Source organism: Rattus norvegicus, chromosome 9 (genome assembly GCF_021556685.1).
Source record: "Rattus norvegicus strain SHRSP/BbbUtx chromosome 9, alternate assembly SHRSP_T2T, whole genome shotgun sequence".
Classification (NCBI taxonomy): Eukaryota; Metazoa; Chordata; class Mammalia; order Rodentia; family Muridae; genus Rattus; species Rattus norvegicus.
Genome location: NC_141542.1, coordinates 107,228,870 through 107,246,528, shown reverse-complemented (window position 1 = coordinate 107,246,528; position 17,659 = coordinate 107,228,870). Strand labels below are relative to the sequence as shown.

General features: G+C 46.9%; 1 protein-coding gene across 10 annotated transcripts in view; it reads right to left on the bottom strand.

Annotated features, from left to right (window-relative positions):
- Window positions 1–8,990: 8,990 nt before the first annotated feature.
- Ift54 (intraflagellar transport 54) overlaps window positions 8,991–17,659 on the bottom strand; it is a 36,794-nt gene continuing 28,125 nt past the window's right edge. For 9 of the 10 annotated variants that reach the window (XR_015628766.1, XR_015628767.1, XR_015628768.1 and 6 more), the window contains 2 exons: window positions 12,525–12,748; window positions 8,991–10,781 (listed from right to left, as the gene is read on the bottom strand). Coding sequence is in view for 7 of the 10 variants with exons in the window: in XM_087566895.1 (XP_087423021.1) it covers window positions 10,616–10,781; window positions 12,525–12,748 (390 nt within the window). In the remaining 3 variants the exon portion in view is untranslated. The remainder of the gene's footprint in view (window positions 10,782–12,524; window positions 12,749–17,659) is intronic. The other variant, NM_001012204.1, reaches the window with a different exon arrangement.

Below are 17,659 nucleotides of genomic sequence, written 5' to 3'. Positions count from 1 at the left end.
GGGTGTGTGTGTGTGTGTGTGTGTGTGTGTGTGTGTATGAGATTATGGGGTGGCTTCAGACATACCTTGGATGGAATTATAATCTGACAAAATAAAGCTAGGAGCCACTGGCTGCATGAGCCTTGTACGTGTCCTTTTCCTGTAAAAGTTTCTAGTAAGAGTCCTGGAAAATTGCAGGTGTGGAAGTGTGGAAGGAAGAAGGCTTTGAGCAGTTAATCGTGCTGGGATCCCCGTTTCTCTGTTGGCAAGTGACTTCAACCAAGTTCCTGGGTAAAGGGCTCCTCTTTCTCCTCACATCTCCATAATTTCCTTTTCTATCCTATCTCAGAAGAAATAGGAAGTGAGTACTTTTTCAAAGTTTTTTTGGGGGAGGTGAGGGGATGGTGCAAATAGAGACAGGATCTTATTTATGTAGCCCTTGGCTGGCCCGGGGCTCATATGTAAGTGAGTCTCGACTTAGCGCATTGAGGTCCACCTGCCTTTGCTTCCCAGGTGCTGGGAAAGTACACCACCACACCTGGCAAGATTATTTTTCTATTTATTTAAAGTGTGTGTGTGTGCATGCCGGGAGCACTGAGTGTGTAAAGGTGTCTCAGAGGCCAGATTAGATAGCTTGGAGCTGGGTTGAGTGACAGACAGTGGTGACCTGGGTGCTGGGTGCTGGGTGCTGGGAACTGAACTCTGCTCCACTGTGCATCATCTCTCCAGCCTCAGAAGTCAGTATTTTAATGGAAACTGTTCCATTTGGAAAGGTTTGGGGTTGATTACACTGTGTTTACTTCTAGTCATAACTATGTTTAAAATGGCTAAACTATAAGGTTAAGGTGGTTAATTTTATATTTTATCTATTTCCTTTTCAAGACAAGATCTCACTATGTAGCTCCCGGTGTTCCAGAACCCATTGTGTAGACCAGGCTAGCCTTCAATGGGCAATGCACAGAGATCACCAGCCTGCCTCTGCCTTCCAAGTGCTGGGATTAAAGGTGTGAGCCACTCACTATGCTCTCAGCACAATTTGGTTTTTTTTGTCCTTGTTGTTTTGTTTTTAAAGAGATTCTGGACTGTATTTTTTTGTGTACTTTTTGTTGTTTTGGCTTAAGGTGAAAAGAAGGAAGGAAGGAAGGAAGGAAGGAAGGAAGGAAGGAAGGAAGGAAGGAAGGAAGGAAGGGGGAGGGGAAAATATGGTCAAAATACGTTGTATGAAAAGAAAACATTTTAGATGAGATTTTGATCAGGAGAGTCTGGCCTGAGTCAGGCTCTCAGAGTTTCTGGTGACTACAGCACGCAGCCAGTTTTGGCTGTGCCACCTTCCCTAGTCCCAGCGAGCCCAAGTCGCTGCCCTATTTCTTCACAGCCTTTGCATGGAGGTGACAGGGCTTGAGAGTCTTCCTTCTACACCTTCATGTTTGTCATCTGCCTCTGCTGCCTCCCTGGGGAGGCCACCTGCTCTTGTAAAGAGTGAAGCAGGCAGCCCTTGGTTCATGAAGAAAAGGTGGTCTCCCATTCCCAAATCACATGGCAGGATCCTCAGTGCCCGGAATTAGGCAAGTGGAAGGTCACATTCTCACTGGCCCACACTTTATCATTACCCCCAGAAACAGAAAAATCCTCTTTTGGGGAAAAAAAAAGATAAAAACCCTACCCAGGAAGGAGCCAGGGCACCTCCCATCACATTGCAAGCAGCCAGGGGCTCTTCACAAACACAGCAGCGACATGGGGCTGCAAGGCTGAGTTCCCAGCAGTATACAGGGTAGGACGCTGCCCCCACGTCACATGTACTGACCCTCCACAGCCCATGAAGCTACCTCTGAGAAGTGAGTAGCAAAGTCAACCGGGGCCTGGAATGGGCATCTCTCCTGGTGCCAAGCCCTGGGCATTGTTGGGGTATCTGTTCCAAGGCAGCCTCATCCCCTCTTCTCCATCCTCGGTGGACGCAGAAAGACTCTTCAGGTTTCACCAGTGAGTCCTGAAGACCTGATCTTTGCCCAGAATCATCTTTTCCAGCCCCAGCTTGTTCCACAGAAATCGGTACCTAAGCCCTGGAGTCAACTTGTTAAACTCTGGGAGTCAGAGTCCGAATCCTGCTGGTGCCCAAAGGGGGCAATCTCTCCACATGTGTCAGTTCCTTCCCTGTGACTGTAGTGGCACTTCACTGAGGTGGTGGTGACCCAAAATTCCACATGAGTACCTGTGGATATTCCTGTCATAATACTTGGCTAAGGGTTATTTTATTTGATTCAAATAAAAATCACAAACAGTGCCTCCCTCCATGCTGACAGCCCCACACACAAGAAACAAGCAAGTCAGGCTTCCAACCCTCAAAGTGTATAAGTCCAAGCCCTGATAACTAGAACATGTGGTCCCAGCCTTTCAAAGCTAGAACCCCAAAGTTCCAGGTACACAAATCACAGCAAGCCGGTGCCATCAAAGGCGGCAGCCCTGTAGCCAATGTCACAGCTCCCTAGCTGGTCCTCGGCTACCTGAAGCGAAAGCCCACTGCTCACAGATTTACTGAAGAACCAGAAACTGGCAACTACTGGAAAGAAATTCTCAGTGTCTCCCTGCCCGTGCCTGTAGTTCTATTTCACTTGAAGAAAAGATGAGCAAACACCAGGAATGCACACGTGTACACATAGCTTGCAATAAAAGTCCGAACTGTGAAATTCACCTTTTCCAGGGGGGCATCCAGTAGCTGCCTCTTCTGGTGACAGGGCTTTGGGTCTCAGCATAGGAGCTCCTCAAATCAGTCAGTCAGCCCCAAATCTCTCCCTCCCTCCCTCCTTTCTCCTCCCTTCATTCTGATGGTCCCAGGTTCATGGCAAATCTCCTGCCTCAGTCCCTCAAGTGCTGACATTACAGGTATGAACCACCACCCCTAGCTTAAACATTTTTACCTAATATTTAAGTCCTTTAAATGATTTAACTTCAAAAGCCAAAACCTGTGCACAGTTGAAGACACTGCAATGTGGCTCTCTTAAGCCCACGCCCACGCCAGAGTGGGTGCTACTGTCCTCTTACATGTTTCCCTTTTTAAAAATTATTTTTTGATTTATGTGCTTTTAATTTGCCACATTTGTGCAGTACCCAAGGACACCAGAAGAGAGTGTAGGTTCCCTTGGAGCTAGAGTAACAGGTAGTTGTGAGCCCCTCAAATGGGTGCTTGGGAACCAAACTTGGGTCCTCTGAAAGCAGCAAAACTCTTCTCCACTAAGCCATGCCTCCGTCCCAGTTTAAGTCTAATTCCCATGTTTCAGTTGTTGGGAAGATTTTTTCTAAATAAACATGAAATTTGCTTTGTAGTGACTCTCACTGAAATTCTTTTCTGCAGTGAAGAATCCTGGCCTCACCTGAGCCGAGTCTGAAAGAGCTCCTGGGGCAGAGACAACTCCTGCCTAGGCATGGTGCTTCCTGTGCACTGGTACTAAGAGACTTAGAGCTGACACAATCTCAGCCCAAAGTGGACAAGGACTAGAATGGCAACTCAGATGGTGGAGGATCCAAAGTGAGTCCAAGTCCAGATCTGGAAGCTAGTCTACAACTGAGGGGCTCCAGAACATAGAAGTACAGCTGCACAGGGTAAGCCAGGATGGCTCCTCGGCAGCCTGGACCCCTCCTTCCTCCTCACTGCCAGGTGACATCTGGTTTCTGCCAGTTGGACTCACAAACCTGGTAATGATCTTTTAAGGCCAGCCTCTGCCCCTTAGCCAGATACTAAAGGCCCTTCCCTAGGGAAGCCCAGCTATGCCTCTCCCCATATCCCCGCCATAGACACAAATATGACTTCATTGCCTCCTCACACACTCCCAGGAACTGTTTCTCCAGTCTGCCAGGTGTCCCATCTGACCAGCAGGACCCTGGGCTCCTAGCCCTGCTCCACCCATGTGGTCCTAGGTGTTTATCTCACCTCACCCCACCTCACAGCTGCCCAGAAGCTATCTATCTCCTGCAGACACTCTGTCCTCCCCATGCTGAGATGAGTGTGTGTTTCTCATGAGAACTTGCCTGGGCTTACAGGGCTAAGTGGATCAACACCACTCGACAGCCAGAGCCAACGAGACCCAGAAAAGTAGGGACCATCAACACGGAAAACTGTCCCAGGGAACCTGTGGATGGGTGGAGTGTTGGAGAGAGGCCTCCAGGAGAACTGGTCCCTGTGAGCGCAAGCCAACTACGCAAAGAGTTTGCAAATGTGAGGGAAGATCCTTAGACTAAAGTCACTTGGAACAGCATAGACCCCTAGTATAGTTTATTCCCGAAAAACATAGATATTAAAGACCTGGACTCCAGTCTGTGGTGCTATTGCAAGTTGGTGGGAACCCCAGGAGGTGGAGCTTAATGGCAGAGGATGGGGTGACTGGGAGTGTGACATCAGACCATGCGACTGTGAGACCCAGCCCTTCTCATTCTTTTACTTTCTGGCCACGCAGTGAGTGCTTTTGCTCTGTCACATGCTCCCATAAAGTGTCATCTTGCCACCAGCTCAAAAGCTTTGACAGTTGGCTCTGTGGCCTGCCTAGTGGGCCACCCAGTCCCTTATGTTTCAGCAGTCGCCCACACTGTCCCAGAAAGCAACACTGATTCCTCTTCTGAGCCAAATCGTTGGATCCCCTACGAGGACAGACATGAAGAAAAGGCTCCCCCAGAGGACTTGGAAGACAGGAGAAAACAAAGAAGTCACTGCACAGAACTGCTCGTAGCTGTGATACCCAAAAGCACGGTTTGGGGACTTTTTCTTTCTGAAGTTAATTATTCTCATGTTTAGAATTTATTTCTTCACAGGCCCCAAGCCAAAGGACGCAAGCCCGAAGGCGGGCTGTTATGGAAGCCCAGGCTCCTACGGAGGCCACCCTGGGGTTGGAACCGATGGTATTCCTTGGGCTATTTCTGAAACCGTAAAGGCTCAGAACGCCCTGTGCTGCAATTAATAAATATTATTGTTGATAGACAGGAACAAAGCCTGCCTTCTCTTCTCGAGCCGGTGGCCCGTTTGGTGAAGCACTTAGGAACAGGCTTAGCCAACATACACACATAATGGCTTTAATTACATCCTGTGAATTTATTTTTCCAGAGAGAAATATTTCTGAGGGGAAATGTCCATAAAAGCACTTCAGCAGAGTATGATTGTGCATGTGTGCGCACGTGCGTGTGAATGTGTGTGATTGTGTGTGTGTGTTTCCTATAGGAAATCTATTCAGTTTAAATCCCAGCTTGAGGGCACAAAGACCAGAACAGCCAGCTGACAGCCCAGAGTGGGTCATGGTGTGGTGGTCTGGGGTTGCTCTGCCCTTTGCCTTCTCAGATCTAGACTCAGTTCTGCACCCTGTGATTCTGATTTGTTCTTAGGGGAGTGAAGGGGCAATGCTTTCATGGCTTCATGCTGGGCACTGTCCTCTTCCCAACAAGAGACCTCTTCTGTTAGTAGGCGATAAGGACAGGTTTGAGATGGAGTCCCATTTTCTTAGGTTTCTGTGGAGTCAAAGTATCAACTCTCGTCCAGTGACCTGTCATCACTGAAACCCTTGAAGAATGGCTACCTCCCAAACTGTTATTCTAAAATAACCTTTGAACTTTAGGACACACACAAGTCAATGTTCCATTAACATAATATTAATATATCATATTAACATCAGTATTATATTAACATGTCTTCTTTGTACTCCACTTTCTTCTTTTCCATAACCAATACCAACACCACAATGGCTGTGAACCATTCTTTCTAACCTCTTGTATCTTTGGTTCTCCAGGTTCCAGGACAGGCCTAACAGCCAAACACTCAATCCAGGGGCTGGGGATTTAGCTCAGTGGTAGAGCGCTTGCCTAGGAAGCGCAAGGCCTTGGGTTCGGTCCCCAGCTCCGAAAAAAAGAACCAAAAAAAAAAAAAAAAAAAAAAAAAAAAAAAAAAAAAAAAAAAAACCACTCAATCCAGACCAACAGATGCTGAACCTGAGTGCACGAAGGGGATTCTTAAAACAAAATAAAGTTGCCTCCAGTTCCCTCAGTCACATTACCTACCTACTTTTCCAGGGCTGAGGAGACGGCTCGGTGGGTAGAGTGCCTGTTGTACGGGCATGAAGAGCTGAGTTTGGGTCCCCAGTAAACACAGAAAAAGACAGGTGCGGCCACACAGAGCTGCAACCTCAGTGCTGGGGGATGGGAAGGGGTGGAGACAGGAGGATCACAGACAGGGCCTTGCTGGCCAGCCAGTCTAGCTGGAAAAGAAAAAAGAGGTGAGGGCTGGAGCGATGGCTCAGCCATTAAAGGCTAGGCTCACAACCAAAAATATAAGAAAACAGAGGTGAGTGAAAATATAAGAAAACAGAGGTGAGTGATCCAGGTTCTGTGAGACTCTGTCTTAAAGGTTAAGGCAGGGTACGGAACACCCGACATCCTTCTCTGGTCTCTGTACACAGGCAGGGGCACACACACATACACACACACACTCACACACACGTATATATACCACATATGCACATATACCACACATAAGTTAACTACTTTGTTCATGCCCTTACAAGCATATAAGATTATTATAAAATTGTGACCTTGGTGAGTAGATGCACTCCTTGTCTTCCTTTTTATTCTATGTTTAAGTTTTTTAGACATATTTTATGTGTATGAGTGTTTTCCTATATGTATGTGTACAAGTGTGTACCCAAGGAGTGCAGAAGAAGAGCACAGGTCCCCTGAAACAGACACTTGTGAGTCACCACGTGGTTCTGGGACCTGCACCCAGGTCCTTTCTCTGCAAGACCTGCAGATGCTCTTAACCACAGCTGTCCCTCCAGTCCTTGTCCCTAACCACTGAGCAGCTCTCCAGCTCTTGTCATGAGTTTAATGTTTCAATTATCTATACAAAATTTGCTCTGACACAGAATACTTTTTATGTCACAGTAGGGGAAAAAAAATCAAGATACAGTAAGAAAAGAGATATCCTGAAGCTATGGTTTAGTTTCCTGGTCCTAGGAATGGAAACTGCTAGAATAGAGTAAAAAGCAGCTTCTTAAACTGTGGTGATACCTGTTTTCAATAAATAGGGAGCTAAGCCCTGTTAGGGGCAGTCACATCACATTAGAGACAGATGGGACATACACACCAGGCCAGAGGACAGACAGGCCAGTAAGCACAAACCACAGACAGATGGAAGGCACAAGGAGGCACTCATTCCTGGTCAAGAAAGCAAACAAGCAGGGTCCAAAGGAGAGTGAAGCCATACTACTCTTTCCAGAAGCTTCCTTGCTCTGTAGACATTGTAACCTTCTTCCTGCTAAGGAGTCCAAGAAAGTATTTAAACAGCAAGATGGATGCCTTGGCCGGTTTAAAAATAGAAAAAAGGGGTAAAGAGGCCTTGAGTTTTACAGGGAGAGCTCTCTTGAGGGGACAGCCTGCTGCACTGGGCCTCTAAGCATGCGCTCTCGTGGGCTGGGAAGCAGCAGCCTGTGAAGCTCCCGAAGAAATGCTTCTGTCACAGCAATGCGGGCTGAAGACCTACATGGAGGGTTTATAGGAAGTTTCAAAATTACTTGAACCAGTTTAATGCTTAAACCCATATTAAGCGCTTTGCTGCTTGTTTGCTTGCTTGCCTGCCTGCCTGCTTGCTTGCTTGCTTGCCTGCCTGCCTGCCTGCTTGTCGGCCTGCTTGTTTGCTTGCCTGCCTGCTTGCTTGCTTGTTTGCTTGCTTGCCTGCCTGCCTGCCTGCTTGCTTGCCTGCCTGCTTGCTTGTTTGCTTGTCTGCCTGCCTGCTTGCTTGTTTGCTTGTCTGCCTGCCTGCTTGCTTGCCTGCCTGCTTGCTTGCTTGCCTGCCTGCCTGCTTGCTTGCCTGCCTGCCTGCTTGCTTGCCTGCCTGCCTGCCTGCCTGCCTGCTTGCTTGCTTGTTTGCTTGCTTGTTTGCTTGCTTGCTGCTTGCTTGTTTGCTTGCTTGTTTGCCTGCCTGCTTGCTTGCTTGCTGCTTGCTTGCTTCCTGCCTGCCTGCCTGCTTGCTTGCTTACTGCCTGCTTGCTTGCTGCCTGCCTGCCTGTTTACTTGCTTGGCTTATTTGTGCACATCAAAAACTTGGGGAACTTGGGTAGTTCAGGGCAGTTTGGAGACCAAGTTGGGACCGGAGTCCTTTGCCGAGACCACTAATGCCCACCCACAAAGCTCTTGGCACTGAGTCACAACAGGGAAGGGCGCCTGTGTTCTCACAGAGTTTACTCACTGCCGTCTTTGTAAAGTTGATCACTGAAAGGACAACTGTATGACTACCCAAGTGTCAGGTCTGAGTGCTCGCCCTGAGCTGCTTTATACCACGTGTCTGGGTGTGTGTGAGTGCAGGCACACATGCGGGAGTCAGGACCACCTAGGACCACCTTGGCTCTCAGTCCTCACCTTCCACCTTATCTCAGGCAAGATCTTGTTGTTCTCTACGGCACAGACCAAGCTAGCTGGTCCACTTCCTGGGGGTTCTCCTATCTCTGCCTCCCATCTTACTGTAGGAGCTCTCCAATTGCAGATGTGTGCTACCACATCTGGTAGTTTTATGTGGGTCCTGGGAGTTCCCACTCAGATGCTCACACTCCAACTGGGCCATCTCCCTCCCTCTACCCCATGTTTCTTCTACACATTTCCTCTAAGCACAGATTAATGTCATCCGAATCTTTGAGGTCAAATCCCTAAAGTGTGACTCTGCACTCCTGGGAAACGTCTAAACCACAGCCGGGAGACAACTAGGAATCCTGCTTCTGTACACTCTCGGAATATAAAAAAGGTCAGGGCTTAGTCTGTATATCCCAAAATGCAGAGACAGGTACACATACAGGCCTTCAAGACTTTACAAACAACCTTAAACTTCTGGCAAAGGATAAGCAGGCTCATGAGATGTCAAAATGACAAGAGAGGCAATGTGTCGCACGCAGTATGAGCAAGAAGCAATTTCCCCTGTTATGCATCTGAAAAATTAAAAATCCAAAAGCTTACATTTTTTCCGTATCAACTAAATTTGACAATCCATACACTTATAGGAAAAATAGGTGATTATTTTAATGATTTACATAAAAAAGAAAAATAAAACTTTGTGATACAATCTGATAGACTACAGCATATAAAATTTTACTCACATACAATGTATGTAATTTTCTCAACATAAAAATTCTATTCATATATACAAATTCATAAAAGGATATATATACATGTACATGTATATATATTAACTTGGTATATATGGGGTCCACTTAGGGTTATGGCTAAGTTTTTTAATTTAGTCGAAAAGAGATCATGAACATACAGAGGCTGGTTGGCAAGCAATCCTTCCCTCTCCTAAACTGTTTGGAAGCATCTGTTTGGCAGGGTGGGGTGGTATGCTTCAGACAGGAGAGACTCAGAGGCTGAGCGACATCTCCACCATGTCCAGGCCCCCCTGAGAACTGGACTGCTGCCTTCCACTAACTGAGAAACACTGGCTGTGCCACCTGTGCTAAGCCTTGAGGCACAAAACCGTGCTAAGGCAGTCTTCACACTTCCCAGGGTTCGACGTAGTGTACATAATAAATACCCAGAAACGTAAGGAACACCTCAGACCTTATGCCAGTAAGAACATCTCCAAACACAGAGAGATCCTTTATACGATAATTCAAGACCTTAATAAGTATTTACAGAAGGTGAAAAACTGAGTAAAAACCATTTAAAAAAAAAACAACTTTACTTTAAAAAAAAAGGGTCTTTAAAAAAGGAAAATAAACACAAATTGTAAATTGGTGTACTCTCTTCCTCACAGTTTCTCCTCACTCCCAACTCTCGGAGCACGCCTTCACGGAGAAGGACCATGCTACCTCTTCATGCGACAATGTCCTCTTAAGGTGGCCTAGGGGACTGCTCATCCATCAGGAGTGAGCTGGATGCTGCTGGGGGCTGCAGAAAGCCTCAGTGGTAGCCTGTGACAGGTTCCCATCACACAATGCCCATAGAGGCTATGCTAAATCCTCCTTCTCAGCCTATGAGCGTTAAGGGATAGAAATGCAGACAGCAAATCTGCAGAGGCTGCAGAAAGAAGCCTGTGCAGTAAGAGGGCAGCAACCCCACACAGACGACAGGCACCTTACAAGGACATGGGCTGAAATGACGCCCTTCAGGTAGAAATAAAATGGCAATTTAAACATTTTAGGCCTCATTCTATTTATAAAATACCCACCAAAAATACATAGCTGTCCTTTGCTCCATGCCAGTATGAAGTCCTTCTGGGAAACACAAAAGCAGAAACAAAAGCCTGCTGTTTGCCCAGTAGGATGAGACAACTTACCTGCTAAAACTAGGGTATAGGGTCAAACAGGCTGCAGCAGAAAAAACGTATTTGCAAAAAAAAAAAAAAAAAAAACCAAAACAAACAAACAAAAAAAAAACAAACAAACAAAGAAAGAAGCCCTCCCACAAAGGCGAGCTGGGGGCTATTTGTAAGCAGTGAGTACCGCAGCTGGAAGGAGGGAAACACAGCCTTTTAATAGTTTAGTGCCTAAACTGAAAGCTCTGACCTTAGCTGGGTCAGGGCACAGCAGGCCATCGTCTTAGCAGACAGGGCTCAGTGGGGCGGTTCCTGCCCCCTTGTCCATCATGAGGAGGATGGTTCCATCTCTGCAGTGCTGGCCACTCATCTTCGTGATGACAGGTTGATACTGTGCACCATTTTCTGGATCTTCTCCTCATTCTTCAGGATGTTGGCCTTCACCGCACAGATCTTGTCCTGCTGGTCTTTGATCTGTTGTTCCAGCTCAGACAGCTCAGCCTTCAGGGGCTCCACCGCACTGTCTGTGATGCTGGTGGACAACAACCAGTGAGTGTCATCAGCTTTGTCTGTGCCTCTCACTCCAGCCCAGAGGCCATGAACAGCAAAGGGCTGGCTCCACCCCAAGGCAAGGGTTTACGTGTCAGACCCCTAAGAATGGCAAACAGGTACCCCTTGCAGCTGGCAGGCCTAGAGTACAATCCAGCCTGAGGTGCTGATGGCTTATTCGTTTACTTCCTACGGAAGCAGGGAGGGAACCCAGGGCTTCACATGCTAGGCAGGCACTCTCCCAGAGCTCTTTCCCTAGCCCTTAAAACGTAAAGTGAAAAGGAGCATCTTGGTGACAGGCTTGAAGTCCTTAAAGTACACAAAAGAGACCCTGGGGCAGCAAGAAAGTGGACGGACGGCTAAGGTCCCACAGACACTGAACATAGCCTGAACCAGTGCCTCCTTACCAGGAGACACCTCCTCAGTATAAGGCTCACAGGGCTTAGACAGACTCCCTCTACCCAGGTCCTTGGCTCATGTGTTCAGCAAGGACAGGTGACCTCCTCATTGCTGGACTGAGCACTGGACCCAACACAGAATATACCTCAAAATGCTGGAGCCAAACATCACTCTCCGTTCAGGCTTTTAATACAACACAAAGACACCCATACCCGACACACACACTTTGCTGCAGGAGAGCAGGATCAGGTTTTACAAGGGAGGCTCTCTCTGGGCTAACGGTACATGCTGCAATCACCATCAATACTATTGGTGATTTCCTACGTTCCATCATGTGACATATTTTAAAATGTGTAGGACTTTTTAATATAACAGACTAGTAAGAAAGAGCCCCCAAATTAGCTGTTCAATAAAAATCGGTCAGCTCTGACACCATACACACACAACATAAGAGGACTTAGGTGGTGTGTTTATGTATTTGTGCATACACATACATATATGTACCTGTATGCAACAATGATAAAAGCTGCTATCAATCTGAGGGGTTAGAGGAAGGGTAATAGGAAAAGGAATATAATTCTACTATAAAATTATTTTGAAAACATGGGGGAAAAAAAAAGAGTACAATTTTAGCTGGGCATGCTGGTCCATACCATTAATCACATGTTCACAAGGTAGGTAATCTCTGTGAGTTCAAGGCCAACCTGGTCTACAGAGTGAACACCAGGCTAAACTGTGAGACCCCGCCTCAAAAAACAAAACAAAGCAAAACAAAACAAAAGCAAAAAGCAGAAGGAGGGGTTGGGGATTTAGCTCAGTGGTAGAGCACTTGCCTAGCAAACGCAAGGCCCTGGGTTCGGTCCCCAGCTCCGACAAAAAGAAAAAGAAAAAAAAAAAAGCAGAAGGAAGGAAGGGAGGGAAGGAAGGAAGGGAAGAGTAGACCCAATATAACTCAGCTTTCATGAAACATGGACTTATGGATATATCGTTCAATCAATAACATGTTCTGAAGGAAAAAAGTCTACACGTTTGGTCATATAAAAGGTACCTCTCTAATAATCTCAGTCTCCAGGGGCTATTCTATTCCTTTCAGTCACAATTCTGAGTTCGTCAGTGTCTCATTCAGGCCCCGCCCCTCCCTTCCTGAAGCCCTGCCCCCACCCCTCCCTTCCTGAAGCCCTGCCCCCACCCCTCCCTTCCTGAAGCCCCGCCTCCCACCCCTCCCTTCCTGAAGCCCCACCCCCACTCCTCCCTTCCTGAAGCCCCGCCTCCCACCCCTCCCTTTCTGAAGCCCGCCCCCCCCAAAAACCCTGGCCGCAGCCCCCACCTCTGCTCCTTGCTCAGGGCCTCGGCATGCTGCCGGTTCTCGCTGTGCCACAGCTGCAGCTCATTCTGCATGGCATCCACATCCTCCTGGATGTAGTCCATGATCTTTCCCAGGGGAAGTGCGCTCTTACACAGGGTCTGGATGGACACACGGAGCTTCTCTATCTCCTTGGAAACGATGTCCTTCTCCTTCTTCCATGCTGACTCGAAGATAAGGGATCTCTCCTTTGGTTATGGCAGGGAGGAAGAGAATGTCTTAAGGACCAACTAGACAAACTAGAGACTGCACCCCAAGCAGGTCCCACAGAAGGGAAATAATGAACTTATCAGAAATGACAATGTGTATTCTGCAGAGTCCTTCGAAAGGAGCTGAGATGACAAAGGAAATATTGGCAAATCATACACTGCATAAAGACATGTGCAGTAAATAGAATTCAGAGACAACATAAAAGCTCAGTAGCAGCAATAGACAAACCAATCAGAAGAGGGACAAGAGACACAGACACATCACTGAAGGTGACATTTGGTCAGCGTGAGCACATGAAAGTGTGTCCAAGAGCCGCAGTGACTCTCAGTGCAGTTTAGACAGCAATGCCTGGTGCCAGGCAGTGGAAACTGGGTGGACTGGAGTTGCTGGTGAGACAGTTTGGGATGACTTTAAAGACTACTCCAGAGTAGTCCTGAGTCCAAGAATATCTCCCGAAGGCTTGGGTGACTGGGTAGCAAAGGTTTTCACTTCATCCTCTGGAACTTGTCAGCTGAAGGACTGTCTACGATGTGGGCCTAACTGGGGGAAGTTCTATCACTCCGTCGCTAGGAGCTGCCTTTGAGGGTGCATCTGGCCCCTGACCTTTGCTCCTCAGCTGCATGGTCAGCAGCTGCACTCTGCTGTCAGTACACCCTCTCCACCACGATGCTCCGCCTCGCCATGGCCCAGAGCAACGGAGCTAACGGAGCACCAGGGAAACCCCGTAGGTGTGAGCCTAAACACAACATCCTCCCTCCGAGCTGTCTTCCTCAGGTGTATAGACTAATGTACACACGATCCAGCAAATGCGCACCCAAGCACTCACTTAGGAAACTGAGACGTACATTCACACAAAGTCTACTCAGAAATGGTGAGACCTTTGTAACCAAACTCGTTCCAAGCTATACATGGTGGCTTATGCTGGTAACGCTAACACTTGGCAGGCAGAGTCAGGAGGATCAGAAGGTAAAGATTACCCTCAGCCACATGGCCAGCTGGAAGCCCCCTTGAGATCTGTCTCAATACAAACAAAAACAAAGGAAAAGGTATTAAAACAGCCACAAGCTAGAAATAACCCAGACATGTCAAATAAACTGTGGTATCTGTATATCATGGAAGACTAATTCAGCCCAAACATCCGGAATCACCTAGACAACTCTTGGAAAATTACCAATCACAATTGAAATTACAGATCACAATAAAAAAAAAAAAACCTTCTAGGCCATAAACAAGTCCTCTTATATACTCAAGCTTGAGAAGACAGAATTACAGAGGTGGGGCACACTAGTGATGGCCAGGAGCAAAAGGTGGGGGAGGAAGAGGCTTTGTTTAAAGGGGGGACTGGGAAGCAGCATTCTTATGATAGGAGGAGCATGCTGGATCTTACCTACACTAGTGTCACTAGCCCGGGTGCAGAGGCAGCTAGGACAGTTTCTACACATCTCCAGTGCTTCTCCACAGCTCAGAGGGACTCACAATCACCACAGGATAAAATGTTTTTGTGAAGGAATGGAAAGGCTAGGCATGCATGGTAGTGCACACTGTAATCCCCCAGTGAGAAATGGAGACAAGCAGGTGGGTCTGCCACATGTAGTCACAGCACCTACTAGAGCAGAGTGACAAGCAGAGTGCACACTATTAAGATGTTGGGGTCACATAAACAAACTGGGGCCTGCACGGTGGGCAGGAACAGATCTTCCCCTATAGCAGGGCTCCAGACGGAGAGTGAAATGGCTGCTGGTCTCTGGAAAAAACACACCACAGCTGCTCATGCTTTGGGAGGGATGAGGGTTGGGGAGCAGGGAGTGTCATAGGTGGGACACAGCAGACACAATAAGGGCTTTGGTTTGATCCCAGCCAATAACAGCAACAGAAGGCATGTAAGCATCAAAGAAAGCTAATACATCTGCATTTAAAAACCATTCAGCTCAGACACCAGCAGAAAGGCCTTAGTGACAACTGCCCATGACGCAATGGGAAGGCAGGCACTGGTAAGAAGCACATGTCAGTCTTTGGTTGGTCTATGTTTGTTTTGTTCTGAGATGTGTCTCAACTGGCCTCAAACTTGTTATATAGCCAAGAACGACCTTGAACTCCCAAACCTTCTGTTTCCACCTCCTGAGTACTGGGTTGACAGGAGTGCACCCAGCATAGCTTAGGAGACAGAGGGTTGGTTTGGTCATGATTTTTTAAGTAGAAGTCTTTCATTGCATCATTGGAACCGCACAGACCAGCCAGTCACACTCCAGGATCCTATTTCAGCAACTGGATCTCTCAAGCCAGCCTCTGTGCCTGTCCTCTCAGAGACACAGGCACTGTCCATTCCAGCCCCTGCTCACCACAACCTTGCTTTTTAACTACTATGACTTGTAAATGAAACAATGTCAATATCACCTTCAACAGGAACCAACTTGGCTCTCCCAGCCTCAGACACGCAACCCGCCGCAGCTGTGCTCACCTGAGCCCTGCACATGCATTATTTTTAAGGCCTATTCTCCTTCCCCTGAATGACTATGCTGGCAAGGTAGGAATGCACAGGTCACATGACACTATGATCATGTTCTGTACTTAAAGCAAAAAGTTATCTTATTTCCTTATAAAACAACCCAAATTCCCCCAAACTAACAGACTTCTTCTTTAAGCTTTTGTGAAGGAAAGAAATAATGGCAATAATAATAATTACTGCCACTGCCACTACCACTATATTATGATTGCTATTAAGGTCATTGAGGAAACAGCAGTAAGTATGTCCCCTCTCCCCCCACCCCAGAATGTCAATGGAAACAATGTCCCTAAGTTATCAACTCAAAGAATATAAGAACCACAGATGAACTGAGTCAAAACTAAAACAAAACAGCAACAACGACAATAACAACAGAAAACAGCTTGTGTGTATGACATCATCAGATACTCAGAGCATTCCCTGAGAGTTGAGACATGGCTGATAGCACCACGCCACCTAGAGGTCAAGTAAGAATCTGAGGAGCCACCCTCATCACCAAGAGACCAAAATCCCTCCCATAGGGAACGCAGTTTAACAGAATTCACTGCAGACTGTTTGCCTTAATTAAAACATAGCATGAGAAGGCTATGTATGTCACCAGGAGGTGTTTGAAGATACAACAGGTAGGAAAGTAACCGAGGAAATGAAGAAATTATTTTATTGTTTATTTTGTTTTTTGTTGTTTATTTGCTTGTTTTTGTTTTTCTTTTAACAAGGTCTCACTGTATAGCCCTGGCTGCTCCAGAATTCACTCTCTAGATCAAGCATGGCTTTAAATTCATAAAGATCTCGGCTAAATTGCGAGATTTTCTGCCACACCAGGCATGAAGGGAATCTCACTGCAGGGGCCGCATGAATCGGCCCAAGACTCAGGAGTGGCAGAGACAGCACAGAGAATGTAGGGAAGAAGGAAGGAGAGGGGCGGGAGTGACATTTCCAGACATAAACCGCAATTGCTTAAAGCAAGGAGAAATACATGCTGTTCAGACACACACCAAGTATGAAGGGTAGTTGTCACTGGAGCTGGCTCTGCAGGGTCAGGGAACCGGATCACCACACTCAGTAGAGAGTCTGGACTGACCAGACACCTGAGGGTGAAGCAGATGGCTTCAGGTATTTAAAAAAAAAAAAAAAAAACATGACTACCTTACAGCAGGTAGAACTGACCTCAGACCCACTGTGCTGTGTGCAGAAAAAAGCTAAAGTCTGAATCACAGAAGAGGAGTTTCAAAGCAATTTTAAAAATTAAAAATAGTGGGCTGGAGAGATGGCTCAGCGGTTAAGAGCACCTGACTGCTCTTCCAGAGGTCATGAGTTCAATTCCCAGCAACCACATGGTGGCTCACAACCATCTGTAATGAGATCTGATGCCCTCTTCTGGTGTGTCTGAAGACAGCTACAGTGTACTTATATATAATAAATGAATAAATCTAAAAAAATTTAAAAAAAATTAAAAATAGTACTTCCTTAGGATTAAAAAAAAAGTCAAATAACAGACTGCAAAGATATTTACAGAATAAGACACAAGCTCCTTGATCCCAAGATATACATCATGTGTGCAACCGCAACATAGACAAACACTATCTACCATATGTACATTGTATCCTGGAAAGCACAACTAATAACAACATACACAGAAGGGGAAGGGTGATGATGGGACCCAGCAAGTTCAAACCCGCATGCTCCTCAGAGGGAAAGGCTGCTCATAAACATACCATCCAGAGTCACTTCCCCATCGCTGTGACAAGAAGCGGTGACCAAGGAAGGTAATTGATTGGGCCTAAAGGTCCAGGGTTAGCGTCCATGATGCTGTGAAGGCGCGGCAGCAGGAAGAAGCAGCTGAGAGCTCACATCTTGAGCCACCAAGCAGGAAGCAAACAGAGCAAACTCACAATGGTAGGAGTCTTTGAAACTCCCAATGCTTGCCTCCAATAGCCACCTCCTCTGACACGCCCACACCACCTACACCTCCCCAGACAGAGCCAACAACTGAGGACCAAGTGCTCAAACGTCAGATCTGACAAGGGACATTCCCACTGAAACCACCGAAGCTACCAAAACTCATTCACCATATTTTAATGTTCCATCCTCCTACTAAGTGTAACTTAGCACTTCTTTTGTGGAAGCCTCATGTGTTTGCCTCTGACCTTGCTGGAGGCTAATGACAGACAGGACCTACCTACATTATAACAATTATTTTTAAAAAAAGCGCACCAGTAAGAAAGGCCTTAAGAGCAACATACACATAGAACTCAAAGTAAGATTCAGGCTTACAAACTCCCAGCTCTTAATTCACAATGACGCAGAGTCAATGGTCAGCCTGGCCACTCTGCACAGAAGCCAGGAAGAAGGAACAGGTCAGTGGGAAGCTGTACAATGGAGGCAC